Genomic DNA, 13,298 nt, shown 5'->3' with positions numbered 1-13,298 from the left:
GAAGCTACTCCATTCTAAGATCTATGGTCACTATGCAAGATTGAAGAAACTAGGCTGAAGGCTAAAACTGATGTGGAATCCAATGAACAAAATTAAGCATAGGTTGCTATGACAAAGAGAAGAGGAAAGTCTAGGAAATCTGGTTCTTAGAAAAAGAGAAGGAACATGGCTAATATTCAATGCTATGGATGTCAAGAATATGGACATCACAAAAGATGTTGTCCTAAGCACAAGAAGGGCAATAACAAAAGAGGTAGAGAAGAAACCCATACCATTGAAGAAGTTGAGGAGCCTGAAAAGAAGAAGACCAAGAAAGAGGAAGTAAGAGATCTCTACTATCACTGAGATAGTCTTCCTCACCTAAGTGCTTTTCAAGTTCCTTTTCTTAAGTCTTCTGTTGTAAGATATGGCCATCAATATTCACTAGGAAAAATGATGGGATGCATCATGGCATCATAGAAGCATTGAAAGCAAGAGCTTTTAACATCATCATAGAGAAGCATGAAAGATGGTTGAAATTGAAGTTCATGGCCGTTACCCATGGAAGGGTATAGCTTTTGGAAACCTCATTAGTATGGGAAAAGAAAGAAAAAGGTCATCTAGTACAAGGCTCATCATATATCTGTCAAAAGGAAACATCTGTTGGATGAGGATGCTCTGGATCCTCTATTGGAATCTTCGTTGGAAGGTTCACCAATCAATAGGAAGCAAGGGTTTCATCGAGAATTCCAACGTGTGGAGTTCATGGTATGATGACAAAAGAGGTGAAGCAGATCATGGGATTGAAGTTCCTTCAATCAAGGAAGCTATTGAAGGAAGTCTGGATGACCTAAAGGAAAATGAGGTATGTATGCTTGTGTTCGATATTATAGAGTCATGTCATATGGTTGCATGTAGCATGGATAAATGCTCTAACTCGAGAGCTTGAGCAAAAGAAGGATCTCCTCCCTTGAAACGATGCAGGAAGGCATGGGTCACACATTGTCTAGATAAAATCAACATAATATGTCCTCATATGAAATATGAGGTGGTCGACAAAATTAGAGGAACTATGACTGGAAGTTCCTAGAAGGAAATATGTAAATATAGAAAAGAAGAAATCATGAAATATGCAACTATGGAAAAAGGAAATCAACATTTGAGGACTGAGAGATTTGACTAGGATATCTCCATGAAAGATATGAAGACTCTGATGAAGTCTGAAAAAGAAAGAGACCCTGGAGCATATATATATTTCGAAGATGTGTCAATGTTTATGCAGGATGCTGATGCAAACTAGAAGATGTCATGATGAGAGAACATCTCAAAGGTAATTTTGATGTAATGTTCATTCCTTTATTTTTGAATGATATTTGGATGGGCTTATGTAGGGTTGCCAAGGGATAATCTATGGATATCTTCCACCCATGATGTTCATGTAGTAGGATGAAATATCCTTAAGGAAACATGGCATGAAGAAGGCAACATGGCATGAAGGAAGCTAGATAGGAACTGATGGATCACTTTCTGATGAAAGGAATAATGATATGACTAACTCATGGATGAAAGTGATGGATGGTTTGTATCCTACGAAGAAGTCCTAAAACATGAAGACTCTTAAATAAAGAAGAGAAGTTCATGGCATCGTGAGGAGGAGTTCTTCAAGCAACTGGTTGTCCCATCCTCTCCACGTGAGGAGCTACTGTAGGTCCCTAATTAAGAGGGAGCCTGGAAACAAGTTTCATACTTGGTAGAAACTTGAAAGAAAATTCCTAAGCCAAGAGGGAGCTTAGGTACATTCCTTCCATAGGAATGAGTACATTCCCTCATTGGAATAGGTATGCCCTCCCTAATTAAGAGGGAGAGATGTGAAAATTCGAGAAGCCCCAAATCACTACTGCAGGTGCCAGGAATTGATTATATTTCTCCTACTAAATCAAGTTATTTACAATATTATACAGTAAACATTGAAATAAATGCAATTGTAGCCTTCACAACTTAAATCATATGCAGAAACAATAATCTGAGCAAGAGAGAAATAACACACACAAGTGACACCATTATTTTTGGATCAATGTCCCTGGAAAAACCCAATGTGGGAAAACCAGTGCAGCAGCTGAGGGTTTGTATTATTAAGCAATAATTTCTGAGTACAATTCTTCAGATGCCAAAACTGACAATCCTATACAGAGATCTAACTGGACAAAAAGATAGTGAGATGATCTCACCCTATCATTGGAAAATCCAGCATTGATCTGCACTGGAGATGAGCCTATGTGCAGTGTTGCGTCACATCGACGCAGTCACTGCTTCATTGCTGCTGGGACTGCGTTGCACCTCCTTTGATCCTCTGCTGGCTGGAAACTTAGGACCTCTGTCCTCTTGGTCTCACACCTTGGCTTCGACACTTGTTCCCCACTGTTCCTCAGCGGAATTTTGAACTCCCTATGAAGCTCTGCGTTGCCACAACAGAGCTCTGCGTAGCCCTGCATCATTCTCTCTGGACGTCTTTCTGCCCTCTCTGCCTTGTACTCTATGGATTAGGAAAACTTCCTCCCCCTCAATGCAAGAAATCACCTCGATCACTTCTCCGGCAACTGTTGCATTTCTCTCTTCAGAAATTGATCTCTTGATCTCTCACTCGATGTGTGTTTCAAATGCCCATTAAGCCTCTTCTTATAATCTTCTCGTTGAGTAAACAACGTCCCAGATTAGATTCTAATCAATGGCTTAGATCATTTTGGCTTGATCCTTGTTTTCTTCTAGAAGTTTCACCCACAATTTAATTAATACCTTTTAATTATTTTAATTTCCTAAGTTTAGACTTAGGCATCCATTAAAAATAATTAATTATTTTAATAAAACCTTATCCGGGTGGAATTTCCCAAAACGATATCTGAGTATTCTGGAATACATGTGTCCTAGCCTCCCTGCAAATTTTGAGGCCTAGAGCACATCTAATACTACCAGAAATCAACAAAAGATGGGCACATCATTCTTGTCTTCACTTGGGAAGACAAAATAGAGGATTGGGTAAACATCTGGCATCCGATGTTCTTTGAGGATGAGTTAGGGCATCCAAGATAAGAGTAGTCATAAAGGACCGATGTTCTTTGAGGACTAAGAATCCAAGATAAGAATAGTCCTGGTGGAACATACCCTGAAAACCCGGGTGGGGTATGTTCTGAGAGAGACAATGGTGAGGGTTTCTATACATCAGTGGTCTTACCAGCATTGAACTTAGATCTTGTGGAGAGATAGAGTTGTTAGTCAAGGCCTTGCTATGTGACAATGCTGGTTGATATGATGCTATACAAATGGGTTACCAATTCGATTCTTCTTATGAGAATTTTTCAGATTGAGAATATCCAAGTACCTTGTATGGATTATGAATACCTCCCTAGTTAAATGGGAATGTTGAAAAGTGTAACTAGGTTCGGTCTTCATAATGACTTGTGTAAATATGATTTTATGTAATTGATGTAAAGTAAAAAATAAAATTCTTTTCGTAATGCTTGAATGATGGGTTTCATGATCAAGGAATTTTATTTTAGTTAAGGTTCCTATTGTGAGCCCTTTAGGTTTGTCATTGAGTCATAAAAGTCTATTGAGTCAATGTCATGTATGGAAGACCCTTCTTGGGCGTGTTACAAATATATGTAAGTCATTACAAGAGTCAAAGATATGCTTGAAGACCATGCTCAAGCTCCTCCAAGAAGTCAGCCTCAATATAATGTTCCAAACTAGGAAAAATAGTACTATGCAAAGTGAACAATAAAAACAACACCATAAAATTAAATTAGACCATCAGACCACAAAGTTGGCAACCAAACTGCGTTGTCTACTCATTTTATTAAATGGGAAGAGGTGTACAAGAAGGTGCTAGAATGTGTGCACCTAGGCTTGCTTTAGGAAAGCTAGCAAAAGCCCAAAATGAACAATGGAACACCCTCCTCAAATCTGTTGGTAATCCGGCCCAAGAGCTGCGGTGTTACTACCTAGAAAGGTGGTGCTTCCTCAAATGATTTGTTGTTAGAGCCTTCCCTATTGCTCATAAAATTCTAGGAAATTATTCCCAGCCTCTACACAAGAAACCTAGAATAACCCACGAAGGAATTGGCCAAATGTTGACCTTGGAATTTTGGCCCAAATTCCCCTTAGCTCCTCTAGTTGTTGGCTAAGTTGGGACTCCTATTTGACCCCTTAGATCTGCCCGGAAAATTCTATAAACTTAGGATCATACTTCCTGCCAAAAACCCAGAATAACCCGGAAAAGGTTTCCCTCGGTTCCAACCTTCAAAAATTGACCCTTCACAGCTTGGCCCTCCTCCAAATACGAATTCTATTGTTGTGACTGATCCTATCAATCTATGCACTTCCAGCTCCAACAATCCTCCTCAAATGGCCCTCCAAATGATCTCCTAGCTCCCCAAATCCAAATCCCCGGGATAATGTTGCCCTAACAAATCTCACTCCAATGGCTGCGCAGTCCCTGTGTTGTTGTTATTCTCCTTGTTTTGCGCTGCTGTTACTCTCCCTTCTCTGTGCAACTGCTAATTTCCTTGCTGTTGGAACTCAACCTCCTTGCTACTATTTTCCTGCTGCTGTAACTCGACCCTCCTGCTGCTCCTTTCCTTGCGACTGTAACTCGACCTCCTTGCTGTTACTTCCCCTGCTGCTGGATCTCGACTACAACTGCTATAACTCGTCTCCGTACTATTGGATCTTGACTATAGCTTGCTGTAACTCGTCTCCTTGCTGCTGCTACGAACTTAGATGAAGAAGAACTCCCTCCTAGGGCTGGCACTCGAAGTCCACCGAAGCAAGGGTTGACATCTCCACTCGGAGACACTCGTGTGCTAAACAACACAGTAATTGGGCTAAGCAGCTCGAGCAACTAAGATTGAGTTCAATATGTCCAAAGATAATGAAATGAGGAGGGATTCCTTCCTTATATAAATTTCGTGGGGCACTTTTCCCTCCATTTTCTCTCCATCGTGGGTCCCTCACTTAACCATCGATTTCTCCTCCATGCAAATTGAACTAGGGAATGCGTATTCTCCTAGTGTAGGTGGCCCCCACATATACTTAACCACATTAAAATAACTTCTACTAAGTCTAGCCTCCTAATAAATTTTAATGGGCCCCATCACCTCCAAAATTGGCCCCTAATATGTAGAAATTAATCCTGTTCCAAGATAATTTAGGAAGGGACATTACAGTCCTCCCCTCCCAAATGTTGCTTGTCCCCAAGCAACTTTAGCACTGGATGCTCACGTATGTGTTCACCCTCCCATGTGGCATCCTCATCCAGCAAGTTCGTCCAATGCACCAAAAATCGCTTATCCTCCAAGAATGGCTGTACAAGCGCCTCCTCTGTATGCTGCTCACCCCTATCACCATCAGTAATACTAGGCGCCCAAACATGCCACTGAGTCATCCTAGGTCCCTGTACTGTCCTGGCATGAAAGAATCCCTCAATACCAGGGTCCCAATCCATCCTGTCCCACCCAAAGCTGCCATGGCTCCACTCACTATCCTGTCCGGTATAAATACCAGAAGTCCCCCACGCCATCGATGACCTTCTAAAGCCCAAAGGAAGACCGGAGTGACCTCACCCTGGTGCATCCTGCTCACCCCCAATGATCGCTGAGCTGTCTACTTCTGTGATGTCTGGGTCCCACGCTAGCCATAGAAGGGTGCCACCATGTTGTTGCTGCACCACCCTGGCTCTAGCTGACTGCCCATCGTGCGTACACTGTATCCTCCTCTCTTGGAACCCGATGGTTAAATACTCATAGAGGTGAGATACATCCTGCCTAGACATCTCCATGACGCCAAGGCCTACCCATCCAAATCTAACTCCAAACCTATGTAGCAATAGAGAATGTTTGCCGCCCCATATGATGAAACCTTGAGTGAACCGCATGTGTCATCCCAAGAGCGAACTATATCACTCCCTGCCACAACTCCGCTCATCACGAGTGATCTATCGATCAACTGAATCCCTGCATCCCATAGCCAGACTTGCTGCGGCATAGCGTTGACAACTGATTGAATCCCTCTAGCCCTCATCTCTAGTCCCTGCATGCCACCAATATATAGGCTCCATATATCATGACTTAATCTGAGGCATGCTAAACTGTCCTAAGCCTGCCACTGTGTAGTATTGATGACCACTGGAAACCACATATGCCAAATAGCTACCCCATGAATGCAACCAATAGATGGGTATTTGATACACGCAATCAAATTAGTTTATGCGGATCCATCCTGCTCTTGCCAACCATCGCCACTGGTTCTGCCAGCTGCTCTCTAGAGAATGTATCGATATAATGTCGGGAATCTGAATACATACTGGACAATTGTCTTAGTCGTACAAGATATCCTCCGCTTATGCATGGTCTAGACATGCCTTGTGGAAAGAGTGACACATGTTTCCCCTGTGACCAACTCCCCAGGCATAGGATCAATGATGAATGATATGCCGTCCCTGTCGGTGATCACCTCATCCCTCAACTTGTTGTTGATTTGGGGTAGCATCAGATGTGCTCTAGCCACGAAAATTGGTGGAGAGGCTAAGGCACATGAGATCTCCAATACCTAGAAAGGGTTTGGGCAGATTCTAAACAATTTGGGAGATATTGAAATAATTAATATTTTTAATGGAGTCCCTAAGTCTAAACTTAGGGAAAATAAAATATTAATGTGAATTAATATAAAACTGTGTTAGAATGGTCCAAAAGTCATGGATCAAGCCAGATCTAATCTTAGTCGTTGATTAGGGACTTAATCTCAGCCGTTGATTTGTCAACGAGAAAAGTATAAGAGGAGGCTTGAGGGTCACTTGGAGAACACACCAAGAGATCAAGATTTCGACTTTCTGGCGCTGGGTTTGCTGAGAAAGTTGAGAGAGTGATCAGAGTTGTAGCTGAGGGGCAGTGAATACAGAAGCAGAGAGGTAGAGATAGCACTGGGAGGATCAGCGTAGTAGTTGGAGAGAGGGACACAAAAGCAGCCAAGGGTTCACGCAGAGCTAGCCAGGGCTCACAAAGAGGTAACCAGGAGCTGCGTAGTGCCTTAGAGGGTCAGCGTGGGTAACGCAGAGGGCCCGAGGGCTGACGCAGTGCCTCCAGAGGTTGACGCAGGCCAAGCCAGAGTGACGCTGGGCTAACACTAGGCCAGAGAGAGGTTGACGCTGGGGTTTCGTGGGGAAAATTGGAGCTGTGGAGTTGCTGTAGTGTTTATCCGGGGTTTCAACCGGAATATCTGCTTTTGAGTAGAGAGGTACTACTGCCGAGATTTTTCTCTGTTGGGTGAGTCAGATTTGGCACCTAGATTGTATTCTGAAACTGCTTAATAAATCAAACCCTTAGATAGCTGCACCGGTTTTCCTGCATTGGGTTTTTCCAGGTACATTAGTCCAAAAACAACGGTGTCACTTGTGTGCTTGTTTCTATTTCCTTCAGTTGATGATCTGTAATGTGTTGAGCATGTGCTTGTATTTATTTCTAGTATTTACATAGTAAATAACTTGTTAATTAATGGAACAAGTAGGTAGGAATAAATCAGTAAAGTACATGAAGGGTTTCTAATGTGTCAGACTTCGAAATTCCAACACCTGTGGCTGTCAACTCACGCACCGACCCGATGCTAAATTAAACTTAGGAAAATTAAAATATTAATGGGTATTAATCAAAATATGGGTGAGAATGATCTAGAAGGCGGATCAAGTCATGCTTTAATCTTAGCCATTGATTAGAGACTTAATCTTGGTCGTTGAAGACTCAACAGGAAAGGTATAAAATGGAGGCTTGGCTCTTAAATTCTGTGAAGTGTTTGTCGTTGCTCCAATGATGAGTTTATGCCTTTCCTCAGCTTTTATGTTTAAATTAATGTTAACTTTTTATTCATCCCTTGAATATTACTGGCCACTGCTACAGTTTAGTGCTATCACTTGCAATTTCCTTTTATATAAGAAGGCTTAAAAGTAATGTTTTCCATTTCGGTTTTAGAGCTCATCTCACTTCTTCTAAATTTGAACCTTTCCAACATCATGTTTGTCATGTCACCAGATAAAGCTGAACATATTAGCTTTCCCCTTTGTAGTTTTATAGTTAACCAATGACCCCAATGGCATATTATATCTAACATTTTATCTTTGATCAGAGAATCCAACAAATACTGTGTGAAGGACAGCTCAATCATGTTAGTCCAGGAAAATTTCTAGGTCAGAGATCTTGTCTAATTGGTCAAAGCTGTATTCAGTAGATTTATATAAGCCACTAAATACCAGCACAGGCACAGATTTATTGGCATCCTACACATATATTAGAGCTTTGTTCTAGCCTTAAGGATTGCTGTTAAACTTTGAGGGTGGATTAGTCAATTTTTCACAGCTTCTTGCAAGAGGTTGACCTTAAATCTTGCGAGAGAGTCATGTTCCTTCATCACAAGTTTTCCATCTCACACTCAGAATTATTAAAAATGTTTCCATGGATAGACTCTTTTATATATTTTTAGCACTGGAGGAATTTATGATCATCATTAGGATGGGCGATAATCATTATTTCTGACAAATATTTCACTTGGCAGTGTCTCCTTTATGGTAGCTCTATGTCACCGCATTGTTAAATGTTTCATTTTTAGTATTTTTGTATCATTCTTAAGTCCTTTTCACTTATCTAGAAGACGCCTTAGGAACTATCTTGGGATGTTGTAAATTATGTATTTGACAGTTCTGTTGACTACTACTCGGTTATCCTGAATATCAATATAATTTATTTTTGTTCTTTCTTTCTTTCTTTAGTCTAACGTACATATTTCTGATATATTGCATAGCTCTTAAATTAGAAATTCATATACATGTGCACTTAGTTCTAATAGTAGATTTGGACTGCAGGATATTTTGTTTCAGATATTATTGTTGCCTGTGTGACTGGAATTATTGTTGGTTTGTGTGTTGGTCCATTGATGCCCATTGTGGGGAGCTGGTTATCAAATCCTGTACCATTACAGTTGCTTGTACAGCTGAGTGTTGTGGCAATGGCATTATCTTCTCAGTTTTTCCCATATAGTGTTGCTGCTCCAAAGAGGCTTGTTCTTCAACACACGTTCCAAACTACAGGTATACTGCTCCTTCCAAGTGCATGCAAAATTATTGTAGACTATTATCCAACTCTAAATTTCAAATAGATTATTGTATTTATTCAGTGATAAACCTGGGCATCGTAATGAAAAAAACATTCATATGCTATATGTGCTTTTCCCAGGACAAAATATTAAACAGGTTTATACAGAAAACATGGACAGATATTAAAAGATTGACTGAGAGGATAATTTCTTAATTATTGAGTTATGCAATGTCTTAACACATAACAGGATATGGTGTAGTATGTTACGTAACTCTGAGTATCTAATCATCTAGTGGTTCAATATTTAAGTCAATACTTTATATTTATTAAAAGGAACCTTTACCTAAATCAATTGTTATAACCTTATTGTATGACAAAAGTACATTGAATAATTATGACCTGTGAAATTTCCACAAATGCACCAACTGGAGTTTAATCTTCTAAATAGTAGCAGTTTATTTGTTTATGGAAAATAATGATTAAATCACTGATGCACTCTTCACAATAAAAATGTTGTGGAATAATAAAATAGGAACGAAGAAATAGATGTGTTACCCGCACCTATCGGTAGTATGCATAGGAGATTTTTTTTTCTCCTAGATGGTCCTCAGCCGGCAGCGACCAGCCCCTTGCAGCCACCAGATAGCTCAATGGGCCATTATCTCCACCACCTAAGCTAGCCATGTGGTCCCTCGCCCATCTATTATGATCGTATGTTTGAAGGTGGTCCTCCTGACCCCGAAGGTATGGCTTTTCTTTGGTATAGTTGAGTAATTTTACTTACTTATCATGAACACTCTTGGGCATGGATTCGTGGGGGGATTTGGCAGAAAGAGTCGGCTGGGTCTGTACTCGTCTCCTCTGTCTGGTTTGGTGGTTACCCTTGTATCCTTGTCCCATGGGATCTCCTTTATTGGCTATTAGCATTAAAGTTGGCACTACATGGGAAATCTTGATTTTGGTTGCATGGTCCCACTTCCGGACACCATGTACATCACTCCCTTCCGCTCATTCTAACCCCATTCATCATTTTTCCCATCCGGGTGCACATAGGGTTAGCCTCCCCTTTCTCTTGTCCACACCTTTGGTTGGGCCTGAAACGATGCCCTGGAGGTTAATGCAGCTAAAAAGAAAAGAAAAAGCATAATTTCTCCACTCTCAATAGGAAATGTACCACAAAATGTGAAAGATGGCTGGGACACACAAATTTAGCATGTGGGCAAAAGCCAAAACATGAGCACTACCCCTTTTTTATGGCCATCACCCTGGTTCCTATGGGCCCTAAATGAGCCCCCTCCTCATTAAGGAACACATGATTATCCCGAACACAGTGGGCAAGGAAATGCCCCACTTTAGAGGGAGTTACTTACTGCTTTACTCTACACATCATGCTCTCATCCCTTGAAGCCCCGAGCCGTTATGAAGAAAAATCAATCAAAAGCAAAAGGCATATGAAGAAGGGTGGAAAAACAAAGGTCGGGGCAACTCATGTACCACAGTTTGCTCCCTCCTACACTCATATACCCAAGTGTGAGGTTTCCCTCATTATAGGTACCATTGTACCATGACATGTGGCTTGTATCCTTCCCCTTATCCCCACTTCGTTCCATCACCGTATCACTTGCCACCTACCACTTGATGGATGTACCATGGACATGTCACCCCCTTTAAAGGTTGAAACTACCTAATAGGTGTTAGTGTTTGGTAGCATCCGAAGTGCTCTAGCCTTGAAAATTGGTGGAGAGGCTAAGGCACATGAGTTCTAGAGAACCCAGAAACCGTTTGGTGAAATTCCACCCAGATTGTATTTTATTAAAATAATTAATATTTTTAATGGAATTCCTAAGCCTAAACTTAGGGAAATTAAAATATTAATGGGTATTAATCAAAATATGGGTGAGAATGATCTAGAAGGCAGATCAAGTCATGTTTTAATCTTAGCCTTTGATTAGAGACTTAATCTCGGCTGTTGAAGACTCAACAGGAAAAGTATAAAATGGAGGCTTGGGGTTCATTTGGAAACAACACAGAGAGAACGAATTGATTTAGAGTTCAATTTCTGGGGCTAGAAAGTTGAGATATTTGAACTAAGTGATCATTCAGTAGCAGAGGGGTAGTGAGAATCCGGGAGGACTTTCCAGAGAATACTAACATAGAGAGCTTGTAGAGAGGTAGCGCAGTAGCCGAGGAAGGCTGACGTTGGGCTAGTTTGGGCCCACACAGTCCTGACGCAGAGCTAGAAGGGGCTGCGCAGAGCAGAAAAGTTGCCTGTCACCTAGAATCCAGAACTGCTGGGAACTGCCTGAACAACCAGGATAGCTAATGCAGAGGGCAGAAGAGGTGATGCAAGGCTAACATTGGGCCAACGCAAAAATAGCCGAGGTTAGCCAGTCTTGTGCTGGATCAGTTGGAATTCTGCTGGGTGAATGGAGGTAAAATTCACTTAGATTTTCCGCCAGTATTTTCTCCGTAAAGAATTGCTAGATGAGCATCTTAGATTTGTATTCAAATATTTCTCCTGCGTAATAATAAATCCTCAGAATTGCTGCACCGGTTTTCCCGCATTGGTTTTTTCTGGGGACTGTTGTGTCCAAAAATAATTGTGTCCTGTGTATCTTGTTCTTTGCTCTGTTTTCTGTTTCGTGAAATCAAATATTTAATTAGTGTAGGTTGTAGAAGTAATTTGCTTCAGTATTCAAAAGAATAACTTGATGAATGTAAATCAAGTAGGTGAAGTAGATTCAGATTTGTTACAGTAGGGGTTCCTTGAGTCTAGGAATTTTCACATGGTATCAGAGCATTGATTATGAAACAGGATGAGCAAATCCAGTACTGAGCAGTGAGGCCAAAAACTGCACTTAGCAGCAATTCGAATTCCCTTGAAGGGATTGCGAAGTCCTTGTCGGGAAGCAAATCCGAGGAAATCTCTCTTTGAGTGAGATGACAGAGAGGTACGATTTCCAGTTTGTGAGTTTGCAGAGGTAGAGGGAGTGACGCAGAGCCGCAGCGAATTGCTTGAAGGGCACAGTTTCTGCTGGGGTAGAAATCCGCTAGAAAAGAATGAAGACACGTAGAAGGGGAATTTTCTCCTCAGAGAACATTCCGCCAGAAAGTTCGAATTTCTCACTTGCTGAGCAGTGCTAAGCAGTTACTAGAGGAGTTAGTTTGACAGTTGGGTGAGATGGCATCACATGGGCTCAGGGAACAGGACATGTTGGAAGGAGTCTCCAACTATGTCATATGGAAGATGAAAATCTTAGCTGTTCTGGAGGAATATGATCTTGAGGCCCACGTCAAAAGTGTTGTAGCTGTTCCTACTGACAACAATCAAAAGAAGAAGTACAAGGCTGAGCAGGGGAAGGCGAAGAGGCTTATTCTCGATGGAGTTCGAGATCATGTGGTCTCACAGTTTCAGTGCAAGGATACAACTCGAGAGATGTGGGAAGCCTTGTCTTCTTTGTATGAAGGCTCTTTCGAACAACGAAAGATGTATTTGGAGTGGAAGTTGCAACGAACTTTGATGCAAAAAGGAGAAGGGGTGAACCTCTATCTTCAACGTCTTCAGGACATTAGAGACCAACTTGCCGAGTGGGGTCCACTCCTCAGCCAACCGCAATGGTGAGGATAGCCCTGAATGGAGTTTCTGATGAATGGCAAGTTTTCGTCCAAAGCATATTGGGCAGAGAAAAACTACCTTCATGGGAGGAGATGTGGGTGTCTCTTCAACAGGAGGAGTTAAGGAGGGACCTAGTGAAGGTCAACCTCAATGGCAGCAGTGGGAGTGGCTCAAATACGAAGGAAGAGAACGGAAACACAGCTCTAGCATCGAAGGGACAACAGAAACAAAAGCGGAAGGACATCTAGACATCTAGATGCAGAGAAAGGAGTAATCTAGCCGTAGAGAAAGGAGTAACCTAGCCGCAGTCGTAGGAGGAGACATCTAGACGTAGAGAACGGAGTAATCTAGCCGCAGAGAAACAAGGGTCAAGACATGCCCTAGCCATAGAGAAAAGAAGGACTAATGTAGCCCTATAGACGTAGTTGAAGAAGGATCCTTATACGCTGTATAGACGAGGCCTATTCAAGATCTTAAAAGGCCATAGTCGCAGTCCAAACCAGGAGTTCAAGTTGATGTTCAGTTGTGCCCTAATCCGCTGTCAAGGAAGAACTAACGTTTCCCTAGCC

At 41.6% G+C, this 13,298-nt stretch overlaps 1 protein-coding gene across 3 annotated transcripts in view; it reads left to right on the top strand.

The window, feature by feature from the left end:
- The window catches only part of LOC149141582 (uncharacterized), a 498,683-nt gene that overhangs the window by 351,751 nt on the left and 133,634 nt on the right, over positions 1–13,298 (top strand). For all 3 annotated transcript variants that reach the window (XR_016265175.1, XM_089452912.1, XM_089452913.1), the window contains one exon: positions 8,882–9,106. Coding sequence is in view for 2 of the 3 variants with exons in the window: in XM_089452912.1 (XP_089309038.1) it covers positions 8,882–9,106 (225 nt within the window). In the remaining variant the exon portion in view is untranslated. The remainder of the gene's footprint in view (positions 1–8,881; positions 9,107–13,298) is intronic.

The sequence above is a fragment of the Pinus tabuliformis genome, chromosome X (genome assembly GCF_031772625.1).
Source record: "Pinus tabuliformis cultivar Carrire ecotype Pingquan chromosome X, CPIR1, whole genome shotgun sequence".
NCBI classification, from domain to species: domain Eukaryota; kingdom Viridiplantae; phylum Streptophyta; class Pinopsida; order Pinales; family Pinaceae; genus Pinus; species Pinus tabuliformis.
The sequence above is the reverse complement of the archived record's forward strand: the minus strand, read 5'-3'. Positions and strand labels throughout refer to the sequence as shown.